The 19769-nt window shown below is 37.6% G+C and overlaps 2 protein-coding genes and 3 pseudogenes across 3 annotated transcripts; 3 read left to right on the top strand and 2 right to left on the bottom strand.

Moving 5' to 3' along the window:
* Positions 1–1156: 1156 nt before the first annotated feature.
* On the top strand, positions 1157–1849 carry LOC103337192 (14 kDa proline-rich protein DC2.15 pseudogene; annotated as a pseudogene).
* A 1485-nt stretch (positions 1850–3334) lies between these two features.
* LOC148915656 (14 kDa proline-rich protein DC2.15 pseudogene) lies at positions 3335–3906 on the top strand (annotated as a pseudogene).
* Positions 3907–5037: 1131 nt separating this feature from the next.
* On the top strand, positions 5038–5841 carry LOC103337191 (lipid transfer protein EARLI 1-like). The gene has a single exon (XM_008240342.2). It carries the CDS (start codon positions 5157–5159, stop codon positions 5616–5618), a length of 462 nt encoding a protein of 153 aa, XP_008238564.2. The 5' UTR covers positions 5038–5156; the 3' UTR covers positions 5619–5841.
* A 2629-nt stretch (positions 5842–8470) lies between these two features.
* LOC103337190 (uncharacterized) lies at positions 8471–9717 on the bottom strand. Its single transcript, XM_008240341.3, has one exon. The coding sequence runs from the start codon at positions 9354–9356 to the stop codon at positions 8613–8615; it is 744 nt and encodes a 247-aa protein (XP_008238563.2). The 5' UTR covers positions 9357–9717; the 3' UTR covers positions 8471–8612.
* Positions 9718–13102: 3385 nt separating this feature from the next.
* Positions 13103–13892, bottom strand: LOC103337188 (14 kDa proline-rich protein DC2.15 pseudogene; annotated as a pseudogene). The gene has a single exon (XR_016122144.1). The product of XR_016122144.1 is annotated as a 14 kDa proline-rich protein DC2.15 pseudogene (transcript).
* Positions 13893–19769: the final 5877 nt, after the last annotated feature.

Raw genomic sequence — 19769 nt, 5'->3', positions numbered from 1 at the left:
TTTTTAGATGAATTAGTGGGTAAGAAAAAGACTAAACCAGTTGAGGCTGAATTAGATGAGAGTGATAGGGCTTTATTTATTGTAAAGTTGTAATATTTTGAATCTATTTTTATAAGAGAATTTTATTTCAAACCCAATGTTTTGGCATCTTTTTATTTTATTTTAGTTTTTATTTTCTCACGCACCGGACGCAGGGTTTCCATTGACCCGAGTCCGGGCATGACAGCCTTTTATATATGGTCCTTAAGTGAGGTTCTATTTCTTAACTGTTGAATCAGGCTAACCAATTTAATCCAATGATTAAGAGATAGGACCTCACCTAAGGACTGTATATAAGACCTCACTATAGAATTCTTGTTAGAAAGACGACCGGTCTTACCGATTTAAGGATTTCCTAATAGATGTATGGGCGTCCATTTATAATGGGCTTTTATCTATGCCAATGCTGGACCTTTGAACACTAAAATGGTGTACAACCAGGTTAGGCTTCCCTATTCATATATAGGTTAATAAACACTTTCAAACTCTGTTACATTCTAGTGCCTCTCTTTTTTCTTCCTTCACGGTTTGAAAGAATGAGTTATAGGGTTATATATGTAATTTATGTGTCTATTTTTCTTATATCACGTGTTATATCACATAATAAAAGAGATAAAAACACATACGTCTATACAACCAATAAATAGAGATGAGTCAATAGACCTCCCGTAATAAAAATCTCATGATTAACATGCAGTCTACGCAGCTGAAACTAATTTCATCTACGCATGAAGTTAAGCATCGGATTTTTGGTAAGGGGGCAAGTCGACAAAACTCCACGGAAGATGACAACCCTCAAATATGGCCAAACATCGTGAGAAATGACAAGACCTAGCACCAAAGCCATCTTCCCACGAACAGCCCGAAAGCTACACTTGGCTCCTAACTACCCCATAAGTCATATGACCAAACCACTAGACCAAATCACAAGCTCAAATGTGGCTCAAATGCAACCGCAATAAATCTTGATTCCCTAAATTCACTAGAATTGAGCTATCCATTTAAGAACAATGTAGTATTCCATATGCATCCACGTACTTCTTGATGCCAAAACATGGAAGTTGGCAATTTTCAGAGTCTAAAATGGGCCTATAAATGTCCACCTTCTCTAGACATTAAATCCTCACCACCCTAATCACATTTATTCTTCTACAAGTACTTACCGCAAGTACAACAAAATATTTGGGGTTTGAGAGATGGCTTCAAAAAAACCTGCACTTGCTCTCTTCCTGGCTCTCAACCTCCTTTTCTTTGCCCTTGTCAATGCCAACAACCCTAGCCCTGCCCCAAATAGAATTGCCTGCCCTAGGGATGCCCTGAAATTGGGGGTTTGCGCTAACGTGCTCAGTGGGTTGGTTAACGTTAATGTTGGTCAAGTTCCAGTGAGACCTTGCTGCACCATCCTCCTTGGCCTTGTAGACCTCGAGGCTGCTGTGTGCCTTTGCACTTCCATTAAAGCCAGAATTTTGGGCATCAACCTCAACATTCCCGTTGCTCTCAGCTTGCTTCTTAGTGCTTGTGGAGATAAGCTTCCAGATGGGTTCCAATGTTCCTCATAAAACTACGTACAAATATCGTTTCTTTCTTTGATCTCATGCCGTTTTTTCTTGTTATGTATCATGCATGCGTGCGTGCAAGTGTCAAATAATAGTTCTGTGTAATGCGAGGATGAAAGTGGAATTTTATTCGTGCCTCATTTGCATGGTGATTAATTAGTAAATAAGGTTAAGGTCCCTCCAATGTTTACTCATAAAATTGTGTAACCTATCATTATGGGAATAAAATATTATCACAAGATTAATTTTATTTATACTTATGATATGAGGAGAGAAATTTGTATGAAGTTTTGGTGTGGAAAGTGAAGAACAATGTTAGGTATTAAAAAAAATATATATCTGAATTTTTGATTTTTTTTTTCAATATTTGCTAAAGATTTCGCTAAGTATGACTCGTGCGTGCCTTGCATGTGGGGCACGCGCTAACATTAAAAAAAAATTAATTTATTTGTTGGCATCAGCTCCTTTAGGCAACAGATCGAACTGATCTTGCCTGGGTTTGATGGAGCCCACAAGTTGCCAGGGCTGGCTTTGCTTGGTGGGGGGAGGAGTAAGGGAGTTTCAGCCCAGGGGGCCTTTTCATAGGATTTAATGTTTCCCTGAAACTTAGTGCAGCATATTTGTCGATCACGAGAGAACTACAGACTTTGGGAAGCTATGAACGCATATGGAGACAAAACTGTCGATCTCGCCCGCAAGGAAAGCAATTATTCTCCCTATCTATAAATTTTTGGAGACTTCCAAAATACATCTTGCCGCAAAAATAAAATCGATTAATAAACATCATATCACTGGCTAATCCCAAGATACACTTTTGACTTAATACCGATGGAATCATCGGAAATTTCTCTACAACGTGTGAATGGAAAGACAAACTTGTGTTTTAATTTGGAAGCGATCACACATATTTTCAAATATTGAAGCTCTGGTGGAGCCTATTGTAGGTCCAGCCTTCTTCTAGAGATGTACTGTCCGTGACACTTCCTTCCACCAAGAATCTGCCAAGAATCATGCATACTTCATGCGAGACTAAAATAATTACATATGTCTTATAGTTTTCTTCTACGTACCTTTCAAATATATATTAACCACTTCTCAAATAAATATATATATGTGTGTGTGTGTTTCTTTTACTCTTTGAAAGAACGAGTTATAGAATTTCTTTAATTTCTCATGTAATTGTATACAATTATGTGTCTATTTCACTCATCACGTGTAATGTCACATAATAAGGGAGATAGAAATACATAGTTGCATATAACACGTAATAACGAAGAAAGATTCATAAATGTACCATGATGACAACTCGTTAAAACAAAATGGTTGTATGAAACTAGTACTAGTGATGAGTTTATAGGCACTAATCTGGGACTGAAAATCTGATGATGGACTTCACACGCAAGGAGTTGCGTATGAAGTTAATCTTAAGATTTTTGGTTTGGCGGCAATGTAGACAAAACTTCGTGATATGCCAAAACCAACGAAAATGGCCAGAGATCGTGAGAAATGACACTACCTCGCCACAAACGGCCAGAAGGCTACACTTGACTCCTAAGTACCCCATAAGTTATATGACCAACGTACTTATTGATGCCAAAAAAAAGGAACACGGCAATTTGCAGAGCCCATAATGGGCAACAAGCCAAACATTTTGGATTTACATCTACTTATTCTGCCAGAGAAAAACGAAAACCATAAGCACACATGGAAACTCGGTTCATTAATTTTATTTTGCTGTATTTTCTATTAATATCAAGTTATTACACCTATAAATGTCCAATCTCTTTAGACATTAAGCCCTCACCAATCACCACTACATATATTCTTCTACGAGTACTAGTAATTACAGTAAGTACTAAGTACAATAGCACACAAGATTTAGGGTTTGAGAGATGGCTTCAAAAACCATTGCCTCACTCCTCGCTCTCAATCTCCTTTTCTTTGCCCTTGTCAATGCCAACCCTAACCTTGCCCCTAATGGAGTTGCCTACGCCTTCCCTAGGGATGCCCTGAAATTAGGGGTTTGTGCAGACGTGCTCGGCAGGTTGGTTACGTTAACGTTGGTCTAGTTCCACCTCGTAGACCTCGAGGCTGCTGTGTGCCTGTGCACTGCCATCAAAGCCAGAATTTTGAGTATCAACCTCAACATCCCCGTTGCCATCAGCTTGCTTCTTAGTGCTTGTGGAGATAAAGTTCCAGATGGATTCCAATGTGCCTTATAAAACTAACAGATATCATTCATTTCTCTGATCTTACGCAATTTTTTCTTGTTATGCAAGTATCATATAATTGCGTGTAATGTGCGGGTGAAATTGTGAGTTTTTTCTTCGTGCCTAATTTGCATGGTGATAGATTAGTGCATAAAGTTGAAGTCTTTCATGTTTGCTAATAAAATTATGGAACTTATGATTATGGGAATCAAATACCACTTCCTTTTTAAAAAAAATAATTCCCAGAACTAAAAGAAGAAAGATGCAGTAATCCCATATCGTAGATCCCACATAAGCAATGGTTTTTTTTTTTTCTTTCTGTGTACCTTTTATGATATACGTTATTTTGCCTGAAATTTTTATAACTGAAGAGGAGATTCAAAAATTCTGGAGGCCCTTCCGAAACATAAAATGTGACCTTTATATGAACTCAAATTCAACATTGTAGCATAAATAAATAAAACATTAATGTTGTGATCTCCAACCACTTATTTAGGAACTACGACCAAGAAAAACTGGGACCTACTGCTAAAACACGAGTCATCTCAAAGTTGGACATGGGCCTAAGCTCCTGGACCCAGAGACGTATGACCCGATTGCTTTACAAATTCCTATGACTTTTATAAATTCCATATTTACAAAATCTCATCCATCTTTTTGAATTTCTTGGAGGTAACAAATACTTGATTCAAACACAACCTTAATTTAATACTAGTAAAACTTGAAACATTTGGTTAGTAAATCTTTAGTAATGGGCTTGTAGTTCAAGTGATGAAGAGCAGTTTATCTTTACATTCGAGGTCCTGACATCCTGTGAATGTACCACTAGACCAAGAGCTAGTTGATTTGAACATTAATTCTATGACAAAGTTTTTAATGTGCCTAAAACATTGTGATTTTTTCAGTCCCACCATTGTCCTTTGATCAAAGGTTCAAACCCGAAAATCTTGATGCCGTATAATTCTCTGGAATTGAGGTATCAAGAACAGTGCATGATGAGATGCATCCACAGATTTGCGCCAAGACAGGGAGCCTGGCAATTTGGCAGCCCCCACCACACAAAAATACAAAAGTTTGCCTTTAATTTGCTTGCCCTGCCAGCTAAAATCACAAGAATACACATGGGATCAGCTAGCTCAGATTATTTGTTTAATTTATTTGTTTAATTTTCTGTTAGCATCAAGTTGAGCACCTCACCGTTTTTTAACCCTATAAAACCGCACTCCACTGGACCTTAATTCTTCACACTCTCACATATACTTGTAAGTTCTATTAGTTCTACTAGTGTGCTAACTTCAAGTACAAAAACTGAAAAAAGAAAAAGAAAAACACTTCTAGGGTTTGATCAGAAATGGCTTCCAAAACAACTGCCTCCCTTAGTCTCTTCCTTGCACTCAATCTCCTCTTCTTTGCTCTTGTAAGTTCTTGCGGCACGTGCCCCGGTCCTAACCCGAGACCAAGGCCAAACCCAAGGCCAAGCCCCACCCCTTCCACCCCTTCCACCCCTTCCACACCTTCCACACCTTCCACGCCTTCCACGCCTTCCACAGGCACCAAATGCCCTAGAGATACCCTCAAATTAGGGGTTTGTGCTAATGTTCTCAATGGGTTGCTTAACATTACCATTGGTAAACCTCCTGTAGCGCCTTGCTGCAGTCTCATCCAAGGCCTTGCTGATGTTGAAGCTGCTGTGTGCCTCTGCACTGCCATCAAAGCCAACATTTTGGGCATCAACCTCAACATTCCAATTTCTCTCAGCTTGCTTCTTAATGTTTGCGGCAATAAGGTTCCTAAAGATTTCCAATGTGCCTAAAACGACAATAGCCATTTGTTCGATCATCTTTGTGCTTTATCTTTCTCTTTGTTATTATCTTCTGGCTTGAAATTGTTTGTATTGTGTGAGTGTAAGTGGGAATTTCTCGTTTCCTTTGTTATGGCGGTTTCCACATGGGGTGATTATTATGAATAAGTTTAAGTTAAAGATATGTTTCTATTAATGTAATCTTTTGGAAACTAATATAATTTAATTTGCTTAACTTTTCATTTTGAAAATTCTGTAGGCATCATTTGCTGAACCTGATCCTGCTGATCCCTTCCTAGAAGCCCCAAAAAAAGAGGGGCAGTAACACTCACATAATTTTATTTGGCCTTAAATTTTGTATAACAAGTGAAATTTAGAAAGAAAATAAAAATTAATTTGGAGTTATATATGAAAAATTAATTTATTAATTACCAATTAATCTTCTCAATACTGTTAAGACTGGAATGAGAAGTTATTTGCACTTGGCCCAATAATACCACTAGTTCACATGCAGCAGCATGCAAACTTGCAGTGGATCGCTTGCTTAAATTTATGTTGATTTGCAAATGTAAATTAGGTCAGTTAGTTAAGATAGTATACTCACTCTCTTGCACCTGAGTTTAATTCCCCTTCTAATACGTACATTAGAGTAATTTAGCATATCGTTTTGTAAAAAAAAATATATGTATTTTAACTTGGTTAGACTTCAATTGGACTTTTCAATTAGCCTATTGGATACTTGAACCACTTTCACTTTTCAGCAACAAATATTCTTTCATAATTGGCGTGCGTAATTTTTGTGAACAAATTTTTCTTCTTTTTTTTAGTACTGATGTGCCCTCTTGATGATATGTGTCTCTTTGTACACATATGTACATATGTCAACTTCAATTTCAGAATCATTGAAAGTGATCACATGCATTATAAATATAATTCACATGCATACTGATCAGAAAAAAAAAACAAGGAAAAGAAAGAAAGTGGGCATGAAGTTGGTATGGTCGACTACATCTATTCAAGCACATAGAAATGTGCCCATGAAGAAAAGGTGGATCGTTAAAACATACCAAATGTCATCTAAGATGTCGTTTATTTGTTGGAGCACTTGGGAGTTAAAGAGATACGACTCCAACTTTTGGCACAATGCTACTTTTTAGTTCACTGATGGTCCCTTAAAGCAACCCTATATGACAATTATTTTCCACTGTTCAACCCGTGACTGATGAGGATGGGTTAAGCAAAAGAAATGCAAACCCATCCTTAGCTTGGAAACGAAGAAAAGGAACTTTGATTCATTTGTATGCGCTTTCCTTTTCAACGCTACATATTTTTTTTTTTAAAGGCAAAGGTCCCAACCCACTTGTGTTTGATTTTTAGCATACCAAATTATGTCATAATTTCAAGAAAATGATCATGATGCCCATCCCAGAGTGTTTAATACTTCCAAGCTATGCCAATAATCTTTTTTGGTTTTTGAGATAATTGGTGTGTCGGTAATACCTTACGTGTTGTTATAAGTTCACTCAAATTATAACGCGTATCGAATTATTGTATTCTATTTGTATCATTAAGAAGATTGATCACTTGGTATATAATAGAATATTTAAATTAATACTTAATGCTAATTTATACGAATCCAGCTCTATCTACATATAAATTTGTTACACGATTAACTGCTTTTTTACCTAAAGGACAATATTCTACATATATATACACAAATATATCTCTATCAGCTCATTAGGAAGGTTTCTCAGTTTGAACGGTAGAGGAAGGTGCCTTAATCTTGGCTTGATCCCCAAAGTAGATAGATCAGCTGGTCCCCCTTGCTTAACCCACCATCTCAGCCCCGTGAACAAGTTTTGGCACATTCAAATTTTCTATGATATCATACGAAGAAACGAGGGTTTCTTTGGTTGGTTCCAAACATGGATGATTGTAAGCAAAATATTTGTTTATGAACGGAAGAAAACAAATGTTCCTCCTGCAACGTAGAGTTGGTATTGATAGTCCAAAAAAAAAAGACAAACGCAGAGGGCATATTTGATCTGATTATTTCGTTATATAATGCTTAAAGTTATGAGATGGCTGCATATGATCTATCCGTCTTTCTCTTTCACATGGAAATGAGATCTATTTTATCTGCTATGATAAATATGTTTTCGTTTGTATCCAGAGGGCTTCAGGTTGATTGATATAAGAATCTCCGCAGTCAGGATATGTCAACTTGGATTGAGAATATAGGCAATAATAGTTTCAGATTATCAGGATATCAGTGTACTGTTGGGCCCAGAATCGGGTCAGGATGAGAACAAAACTAATTATGCTTCGGCAGAGCAAGAAAACGACCCTAGATCAGCACCAACATGGGGGTCTCTTACCAAGCATATCAGATTAACACCGTTAATTAAAGGGAAAAAAAATATAAGGGAGAAATTGCATATGGAGGAGTGCATGATGACCTTTTTCGGAATATCAATTTCCTCAAACCGCGATGTTGATGATGATATTTGGTTATAAAACAAGTGATCCTGCTGTCTAAGAGAAGAAATTCAATCTGAAAATCAGCCATATATATGATTATTATTGCAATGGATATAATTATTTTGTTATTAGCTTATGAAAGTGATGAATTGATTTTTTGCAAATATTTATCAAATTAAATTATACAATTTCTTGGGGTGCAATGCCGATAATGAGAGGGTGAATGGATTAAAGGCGCTTCATTTTCTTTTGCAATTGAGTTAATGAGTTTTTATGTAATTGTCTACTTAGTAGATATCAATCATTGTGTTTTTCATGGGCATCTATAAGTTTTATGCTTAGTTGCCAATACATACGTCATTCTTAATCAAACAAATATTACGTACTTGAATGTAATTAACTTGTCATTAGCACAAGAAAAGATATACCAATTCAAGTAACACGAATTCATACATCAAGAAACTAACACCATATTCTAATTAACCTGGCTAGAAATGTTAACCCCATGTTAACAAAAACGTACACTTAGAGAGGAGGGCATACAAAACCAGGGGGAGGAGTCTTCCCACAAGTAATTAAAGCTTGAAGAGCAAGAGGAATGAATATGTTTAGGTTAAGAAGCTTAAGCTTTATAGTAGTGCAAAGACAAATAGCTGCTTCAAGCTCAAGCAACCCTCCAAGAATTGGGCAGCAAGCATTCTCAACTGGGTTCCCAAGCCCAATATGCACCAAACCACCAAGCACGTCCACACAAAGCCCCAACTTAAGCGCATCAATTGGACATGTTGGTGACGTGGGCGGAGGAGGGTTTGGACCCGGAACACTTCCACCTCCACCTCCTCCACCACCACCACATCCACCACAACCACCGCCTCCGCCTCCTCCGCCTCCTCCTCCTCCTCCGCCCCCTCCGCCTCCTCCACCACCAGGAGGGCTGCCGGGGTAAGGCGGGTAGGGAGTGGAAGGGGGTGGGATTGTCACAGGAGGGTTAGTGACAGGAGGTTTTACTATGGGCGGGGATATAACGGGTGGGTTCTTGGATGGGGGTTTTGGGTGCGGTTTATGGTGTGGTGGTTGTTTTGGGGTTGGTGGGTTTTTGGGATGGGTTGGAGTGTGGGAAGGTGGTTGTGGTGGATGTGATGGATGATGTGGAGGGTGTGGTTTTGACGGGTGTGGCTGAGTACAAGGTGTACAAGCTTGAATTGGAGGCAATGCCAAAACCATGCAAATCAAAAAGATGAAGAACATGGCAGTGACCTTGGAACCCATGATTTTACAAGATCACTAGCTACTAGTTATACTTTACTTCTGGGTTTTGATGGGTTTGACGATCCAGAGGATTATATATAGCTGAATTTTACGAGCAATCCGTGAGTTTAGTGTGTGACAAATGGAAGGGAAAACAAGGACTATATTTAAACGTGGAAGAAGAACAACAAGCTGTGGTAAAAAACATGAGAGCTGTGGAGATTCCAAGTGAAAATAAAATGCAGAGTTTGGATTGTTGTTGGCGGTGTGCAAACTTCAATAAACAATCCGTGACTAGTTGACAGAAGCGCAATCCGTGAATATGCATGTGTTGGATTTCAGAACCCACCGGCTTGTAATTCGGCTTCACAGAGATTACAGATTTTGCACAGACATGAGAAATCATGTTTGGTCCATTCCCTATTTTCTTTCGTTGGCGGGTTATGGAGGAAAGTTATCTTGCACAAAAAAAAAAGGTAGAGCTAGCTTTAGGTTTGCGGTACAGAAAGAAAGTGCAATTATTTTGGGTACATTCCACGATGTGAACATGTGATCTTTCTATTTACCAAACCAAAAAAACAAAAACAAAACTCGTAACTGATAGGATGAGAACGAATATCGCTCTTCTCCGTACCTACTGATTATAAAGATAAATATAACTCCTTCTCCCAACAATGCCAAGGGACTATACATATCCGCCGACACATTTACAATATCAGTATCCTGGATTAGAAATTTGGTGCTGAAATTCGTATAATAACATGGTTAAGATCACATTATTGGGAGAAGTTATCCTACACTAGTCTAACACATTAATTATAGTAGCATGTATATATATATATATATATATATATATAATATCTAAAAAATAAACGGTTTGGATGTCTCTCAAATAAACTTATTTGAGGATTCCCTCTAAAGATTTTTGTATATATACATGCACACACAGTATGGTTGCGAAAGCAATGGGATCGATGATATAGTTTTTAAACTTAAGCATGTGCCGAGAAATTGTAATAATGATGTCCACTTGATAGGATTTGCTTTTGATTGTGATGAGCTTATTTTTGTTCAATATAGGATATTCTTCACATCCTTATACACGCTTATGTATGTGTGGTGAAATTTCAAACATAACACATGAATATTATATATTGAGTAACGTGTAACAACGGAAAATCACCTTAGCTTGAGTCCACCCCAATAATAGTCGTCATTGGCGACAATAATATTATATTTTTGCCGTTACCATATTTATTTAAGATGAAAAATGACTTTTTTGACAAAAACAAAAAAGAAACTCAAATAATTCCCGTAAAATTACAAAATTTTAGTCAAGGGTTAAAATCGAGTTGTCGTTTTGCTGACTTTAGCGGGCTAATGATGAATCCATAGTTTGTTGATCTTACAGGAAACAAGAGCTACAAGTTGGACTTGACCCATTTGGCCAAGTTGGACTGTTGGAACTTGTTTTCTGTCACCTGGGACGTAGGATTTAAACTTGGGATATTTTCCAATTAAAAGAAATATAAATTAAATTAAATTAAGAATTGTCTTCACCATTGATTTGCAATGTATTTATGCTTTAAATTTTGTTGTAGAAAATTTTTAGCTGCTTAATTATGTTCTCATTTTGTTGATATATTAAAGGCTAAGATCATTTTACCCCCTCAAGATTTGAGATCACTCTTAAAATGGGCCACGAGATTTTAATTTTGTCAATTTACGCCCTAATGTTTTAAAATTCGACCAATTTACACATACTGTCGATTTGACCTATTGATCTTCTGTTAAGTGATGACGTGGCAAACGTGGGTTAACTGATGACGTGGCAAACATGGGATCCACCTTTTTATCTTAGGTGTAATAAAATATATAAAAAATAATTTATTTTTTTATTTAAGTTAATTAAAAATATTAAATTCAATTATTTAAAACCGAAAAAAAAAAAACCAACATTCCAACCAAACCTCGTTACCAACCCCACCACCAAACCCTCTCTTCTCTTTCAACCCAAACCACCTCACAACCAACGCCTGCAAACAACCCAAAATACCTCACAACCACCACCTGCAAACAACCCACTCTCCCCCTTCCCAGGGGCGGAGCTATTCATAGGCCTGAGATGGTCTGGGCCCCCCCACCATCTTCTCACCTCTTTGACTATATAAACAGTGTAGTATAGATTGCACAAAAAAATCCCATAGTTTTAAGCTTGTGCCCCCCCAAATATCAAACTCTACCTCCACCACTGCCCCTTCCCCAACTCATCGCACCCCAAATCTGAAACCATTCCTACCCCCAGTCTCCTTCCTTTGAAGGGTGGAGATGAGCGTAGGCGTCTGAAGGAGAAATGGGTGTTGGAAACGAAGGTGGGGATAGTGGAAGAGAAGAAAGAGGAGGAAGAAGAAGGATGGTGGTAGTGGAGATGCTGGGTTTGGAGTTGGTTGGTGACAGCTGGGGAGTTTGGTCATAGTGTTGGGTTTTTAATTATGTTTTTTTTTATTGTTTTAAATAATTGAATTTACTTAACTTTAAAAATAAAGAATTTTTTAATATTATTTATTACATATTTTATTACACTTAAGCTAAAAAGGTGGATCATCACGTAACAGAAGACTAAACGGTCAAATTGAAGGAACGTGTAAATTGGTCGAATTTTAAAACTTTAGGCCGTAAATTGACAAAATTAAAACTACGTGATCCATTTCAAGAATGACCCTAAATTTTGAGGAGGTAAAATGATATTAACCCATATATTAATTATTGATTAAATAGCTAACTTTCAATTCGAATTTACGATTGACAGGCTAGCATATACATGATTTATCTGGCCAGTTGGATCTACAAACTTTGGGCCAGTTTGTTCATTTATCTTAGTAATATTAACATGATTAACTTCAAAATTCATTCTCGGTCTCTCTAAATTCACGGTCTGAAATTATCTAGAAAGTTGGATCTCTAATAACGAACGGACTCGTAACCCATTTGTGACTTCTTTTATAGGAAAATTTGCCCATAAACACTTTTTCCTAAAGTGCTTCTATTATTAGAAGAACGTCAAAAATTTTATTAAAAATTAAATTATTTATATAAAAAAAACATTTGAAAGTGATTCTTGAATGCACTTCTCCAGAAGTAGTGCCACACAAGCTCAACATGGATCATTAAAGCTTGTTAATATCAATATAATAATTAACTTCAAAGTTATGCTTATATCTAGCCACTTACACAAGTGAAATGTGCGATGAATCAATGATGCTATAATTCTTCATATGTACGACCAGGAAGAATAAGGTCAACGAAAAGCATGTGTTGATTAGTTAACATGTCTTGATAAAAAAAAAATCTCTCAAAATCAATTTGCAATGGCTAGAGAGGTCCAAGATCTTTTTGAATATAGGTGATAGTCTAAACTACAATATGTAAAGGGTTTCTAACACACACACTAACAAAGTGTCATAGAAGTTAGAACCTGAGATTACTGATTTGCAAGTCAATGTCTTTTTCCATTGAGCTAGACCCCATTGGCAGGCCAAAGATGTTTTAAGCTCTTACGTTAAGGTTCCATCTTTCGGCTCTTTAACAACTTAACAATTCTTAGAAAAATCACAATCAATTTTGTCGCTTCCAACTATTATTTTGAATAAGAGATTTCATGTTCCTCACAATGCATAGGAGACAGAAGTACTAATTAGGAGTAGTGCATATACCCAGAAAATAAAATTGTAGTAGTAGAACGAACATTGCAAGGAACTCAAATTCAATTACTTTCTGAAACATCACAATTCATTATTTCAGCTCAATGAATAATATTTTCACTAAAATACAATTGCTATAGAGGATGTGGAAGAAGGCAAGTAGCCTACCATCCATCCAATCCATCAAAACAATATAGAAAGAATTATTAATAATAAGAATGTATAATGGAATATACCAATAAACATCCCAACAAAGCTCTTAGGCACACCATGATGAAAATGAGAAACAAAGGAAATTAATTAAAACCCAAGTGCTAAAAATTGAGAGCAGTACGGATAAATACTACTTCAAATTTAAGCACACTCGTAGCCACTTGGGACCTGCTTCCCGCAGTAGTTCAAGAGCAGGCTGAGTGAAACGGGGATATTTAAGTGGATCCCCAAGACATTAGCTTTGATTGCAGTGCAAAGGCACACAGCGGCATCAAGATCAACAAGGCCCTCAATGAGGCTGCAGCAAGGGAACTTTGGTGGACCAACAACAAGGTGCACCAAACCATTCAACAGGTCAGCACATGCCCCCAATTTCAATGTGTCTTTGGGGCACGTGGCAGGCTTAGAGGGATTAGGGTTGGGTAGTGCAGGACTTGCATGCTTGGGCTGGTGTTTGTGACCCTTTTTCTGAGGTGGTGGGCAAGCAACATTGGTGGAGGTGACCAAAGTGAAGAAGAGGAGGTTGAGGGAGAGGAGGAGAGCAGTGGAAGCTAGAGCCTTGGAAGCCATTTGGGAAATTGATTGGCTCTTAGCTTTTGGAGGATTTATAAGTTGAGAGATGTGATGTGTTTGAGATTGGTAGCTAGCTAGGGCTTTTATAGATGGAGAGTGATGTAGGGTGGGGATTAAAATAATTAGAATGACCCATATGGGCACATTGGGTTGGAAATGATGCCTAGGGTATACAACCTGGCAAAGCAACATGGTGGGATTAGCTTTCGGGATTATGGAGTTTGGATTTTTGTGTGTTTAGTTATAAAAGCCAGGTCTGCTTAATTCTTGTCCCCTACGAAACAATGTTCTAATAATATTCAACAATAGCAGTGTTTTGATCTTAATTATAGTAATTTAAAAAAAACAGAGTAAAATGATATTTACTTGAAGTAATTGGTCATGCATTGCGGCCATTTCATTCATATATGTAATACATGCTGACTGTTATTTACATGTTTTGCATGTTGATAATGCTGGAGACGTCCAAATCAAACGTACGACATGTCATCCTCTGCTACTCTTCTTGTGTTTTAGCTTGAAAATGAACTGGATTTTTATTTAGGGGGTCATATTGCTCTATATTCACACAATTTCGGAATGTTAGAATACACTGCAGGTTTGTATGGTTATCCAAGAATAATTTTTGAGCCACTACATTCAAATATGTCATGTCATTACAGAACTTGTGCTCAACTTGCCGATGCCAGTGAGAGGATAGTAAAATGAGCTAGGATTATATCATATCGTTCACTCATGTCATAACACGTAGATTTGTTGTACCACACGACCATTATACTGCACAAATATTATTCAGAGAAAAGACCCCGTTGGATTCATTTGATCCTACAGACAACCTCCTCATATGGTAATAGTAGTGGTGGTGGTGGTTGTTATGTATCTGTGACGAATACATGACAAAGAGGAAGCACTGATTGGTAATTATCAAACTATATCAAGTATGGTGGCATCTGTACGTACATGTCTTATATGATATATAGAATTGTTCAGTTGTCCAATTTGACTCTTTCTAGTCGGATTATCCCCGTCCGTGACCTCTGTGATTAGACCACTGAAATGATCAGGATCACTGAAATTTTATACATGCCATGTTCTGAAAACACCAATTTGTTAATCAAATAATCTATAGAATACGAAATGTCTAATAATACAGCTAAAACCAACTTTATAATAATTAAGCTCCCTCGTTAATTTTTAATCACTTCTGAATAATAACATCCACTGTAGAGAGAGAGAGAGAGAGAGAGAGAGAGAGAGAGAGATTCCTGCATACGCGTCACATGCGTATTCACAGTTTTGGAAAGGGCCTAGAAGCACTGAAACTGTGATTCATGGACGAAACAGTGCAACACAAATTAACAAAACTGACGGTGGAAGTTTGGAACATGCAAGTATATACAAATATTGTGCATGTTTTATATATATAAACCATATAGGTTCCAAACTTGTACAAGACGTTTGAGAATGTTGAGTATAAACCATATAGGTTCCAAACTTCTTCCAATGTAACCTAATTAATGAGTATAAACATTAATTCAAAATGAATTTAAGAATTTCGGAGTTGAAATGTTGAGAGTATTATCTTATACCTGAGAAAGTAAAGCCTTACACCACATGAATATGTAATATTATAGATCTTAATTAAGGCTCTCCACCTAGTGTCAAATGATTTTATATTGGATACTCTAATTTCATCATGAACATAATATTTAAAGGTTGCAGTTGATTTGGGGGATCATTGATTTTCTTGTTTTGTGTGTTTCCTTATTGGATCAATTTTTGGCCGAAGATAAGATGGTGATGACACATCTTTTTATAGTAATTAAGGGTCCGTTTTGGACTACTTTTATAGAAGCACAGTACAAAATTAAACACCTAGAAACACGTCTTCAAAAGCAATAAGAAATATTTTTAGAATCGAAAGGCACTTTTAACTTTTTCTTAAAAAAAAATCGCTTTTGATTATATAAAAGTTGTTTTTACTTATAAAAACACTTCTAAATAAGCACAAAATGTAGAGATGTAAACATCTTGTAAATGACCGGACACCTCAAATGGGGAAGCAACCTCAGGTGTCCATTCTAATCTTCACTGACGAAAAATTCTGACACCAATCATTTTCGAGGGAGAATTACACCAAGAATTAATTGACAAGCGGATGAGTTGGCCCCCTTTCGACGATGGAATTTGTCCAAGGGCAAGACTCGAACGAAAGTAAAACCTTTTTATTTGAACCCCTCGAATTGAAAGCTTCAGCAGGGCTTAGGCTTACTAATAGGGACTAATTGCTAAGAGCATTTCCAGCAAGCGGTGGGGGAGGGGGCTGGGGAAAAGCTTGTTTCAGCAACCCAAAGCTGCCAGGCAAGGTGTGGGCCCCAGAAAAAAATTTGCTGGCTAGCCTCGGCAGTCCAAGCAAAGAAAACGAGTTTTGGGCCTCGTCAGCGACGACGACGTTTTTTTTTAACGTTGGCGCGTGCAACGACGCCAACATTAAAAATTGACGCGCCGCTACGCCGCCAACGGATCTATTCCACGTGGCGCGCCTCCGATCGAGTTTGTTCAAAATCCAACGCTTCTCATTTTTCGCGAATAAAAATGAAAAAAATCGGAAGTTGCACCCAACGGCTCTCTTCCACGTGGCGATGCTCTGGCGCTCCGATGAAGTTCTTCCAAAGAATCCAACGGCAGCTTTCAATCTGCCAAAAATAATGAAAAAAAAATCGGAAAAAATTTGAAAAAATACCCAAAAAAATACTGATGTTTTTTCCTATAAATACCAACAAATACTCTTCACTTTTAACACCACCTCTTCATACATTTTCTTCTCATTCTACCATTATTCACTTTCTAGTCTAAATTTGTTTCACTTTGAAGTTGAATTTTTCTAGAAAAATTTATGGGTTCTTCTAGTGAAACCGGAGGGGCATGGAGTGTCATGGAAGATGTTAGCTTGTGTGAGTCTTGGCTCCACATTAGTCATTGTCCCGTATCGGGCAATGAGATGAAATTCTGTCATATGTGGAAAAAAATTCATCAGATTTTTGTGAAAGGGTGTCAGTACGACCCGTACAGATTAAGCACTATCTAGTATGTGGAAAATTCTTAACAAAGAGTTGGCGAAATGGAGGGATGCCTTGGCAAAGGCGATGGACAACCATAGAAGCGGGAAAACCTTACCAGTGAGGTAAATTATTTGTAATTTTTGTTTTATTAATTTCTATGTCATATTAAAGTTAATTTAAATATTTCTTGCAATTTATATATTTTGTTAATATTTCTTGTATTTCCAATATTAATATGAATGTTTGTTGTAATATTTAAATTTTGTTTTTCATTTCTAATAAATTGTTAAGGTTTCTTGTATTTCCATTATTATTTTTTTATACTTGTTGAATTGCCAATAATTTTTAAAGTTTCTTGCATTCCTATTTTTTTATAGACTATACAAGCACAAATGTTTTTTGGTGCTACTGGGCAAGGAAAAAAAAGCTTCAACCATACCCATTGTTGGGAGGTGGTGAAGAATTGTAAGAAATTCCAAATTATTCCAACGGGTCCGACGGTAGTCTTGAACGAGACGCCACTCTATGAGACACCGGCATCGGATTCACCTATGGATTCCCCGATGAGTCAAGACTCACCTATCGAAAAGGAGCCGAGGCCTATTGGGAGGAATGCGGCGAAGGCGAAGAGAGGGAGTAATGCTACCAAGTCATCATCTAAATTTTTGGAGGAACTTTCAAGGATGCAAGCCATGAGAATTGAAATGGACATGAAACAACAAGAGCACGATAGGGCAATTGATGTAGAAAATGCAAAAGAAAGGGAGTATGTACGCCAACAAAGGGAGTATGCACGCCAAGAAAGGGAGTATGCACGGCAAGAAAAGATTGAAAATAAGGATCGGGAAACAATGGCCATGGATACAACCCATATGTCCCCTGACACAAAACAATATTGGAAGCTAGAACGAAGGGATGTTATGAGACGAAGACTTTTTCGTGACGATAGACCTAGCAACATGGATTGGTTAAATGATCAAAACAATTAAGTTAGTTTGCTTGCCTTTCATTTCATTGTACCATTAAATTAGTTTGCTTGCCTTTCATTTCATTGTACCATTAAATTAGTTTGCTTGCCTTTCATTTCATTGTAATTTTTTTTTATTTAAAAAATTAGTGGTAATTCATGTATTTTATTTTATGAGTTGTATTGATTTTCTTGTAGTGAATGAAGAAAATATTCAACAAAATTCCTTTTTATTCAAAACATTCCATACATAAAAAGCAAACCACAACCAAAGCATAAAAAATAAACAAACCACAACCAAAGCATAAAAAATAAACAAACCACAACCAAAGCATGAAAAAAACAACAAAGCATAACTAAAAATACAACATAAACATAATGCACTAAAATAACTTCTTCACTTGACTTCATTGACCTTCATTGCCTTTCACCGCCCACAAATGCTCCATCAAATCAACTTGACGGTGTTCATGAATATACGACGATTGCATCTCCGTGTAGCGCTCAATCATGCGATGCATGAAAGTACCGTCTCTAACTAACGGATCATGCTGCACTGGTTCTCCATTTGGCCCCATAGGTTTTTCATAAATTCGTGTTAAGGTCGTGTTCATGGGATCTGGCTCATACACTTCCTCAACATCATAATCATACTCATCTTCCACAATCATGTTGTGGAGGATGATACAAGTCATCATTATACTTCTGAGCACCTCCTCGTCAAATAGACGCGCCGCGCCCCTGATAATAGCCCACCGAGCTTGAAGGATACCAAAGCACCTCTCCACATCTTTTCTGTACCCCTCTTGATAGGCAGCAAAAAATTTCCTTCTCGGATCGGGGATGTGGAATTGATTTCACAAATGTTGTCCATCTCGGGTAGATACCATCAGCTAGATAATACCCGTTCTGATACACGGTATTATTGACTTGATATGTGATATTTGGGCATTCACCTCTCAAAATATCATTGAACACCGGGGATTGACCCAGGACGTTCAAATCATTTTGAGAGCCGGCAACTCCAAAGAAGGCATGCCAAACCTGTATCAAAACCAGAATCGCCGAGGATGATGCTTTTCGCCCTTTCCGATTACCATAATCCCCTTGCCAAGCATATGGACAATTTTTCCATTGCCAGTGCATGCAGTCAATGCTACCAATCATTCCAGGAAATCCACGAGACTCAGCTTTTTGTAGAAGTCGTTGCAGGTCCTGGCGAGGTCTGCAGGTAGTCCATGGTGTACAGATTTTCCACTGCATCACAAAATCGCACCAAGCTCTCCAAAATAGTGGACTTCCCCATCCGGGCAATCTCATCCACTTGATCAGCAGATGACCCATACGCCAACATTCGTATCACAGCTGTGAACTTTTGCTCGGGAAGCAGCCCCAAATCTCCAGCACAATTTTTCTTTTGAACAAAGTAGTCATCATAATTGCAAATATCATGCATGACTTTATTGAACAAATGGGGTTGCATTCTATATCTTGCTCGAAAATGAACATCAGAGTACAGAGATTGTGGGATAAAATAATCTTCCAGAAGATTCTTACCCCGAGAATGTCTATGTCTGTCCACATTCGATGCCCGGCCTTCTCGTGAACCACGACGGCTCTGGTTTTCTTCCTCCATCAAAGCAACGGCCACACCAAGTTGCTCATCTAGTTCTCTCTGCGCCCTTTTGCTTGCAGCTCTTCTGCGCATTCTTGCTCGCCTTTCTCGCTCTTGCCTATCCAAAACATCTTCCATGTCTGACATTGAGAATGGAGAATGAAATCTAAAATCTGAGAAATGAAATCTAAAATATGAGAAATGAAGATGCAGAGAAGATATGGTGTGGGAGGTATGAGCTGAGCCTCTGGTTTTATAGAAAAATTTAGACAGATAGAGATGACACGTGGCGCAATTTTAGAG

Source organism: Prunus mume, linkage group LG7 (assembly GCF_029339155.1).
Source record: "Prunus mume cultivar Tortuosa linkage group LG7, ASM2933915v1, whole genome shotgun sequence".
NCBI classification, from domain to species: Eukaryota; Viridiplantae; Streptophyta; class Magnoliopsida; order Rosales; family Rosaceae; genus Prunus; species Prunus mume.
The sequence above is the reverse complement of the archived record's forward strand: the minus strand, read 5'-3'. Positions and strand labels throughout refer to the sequence as shown.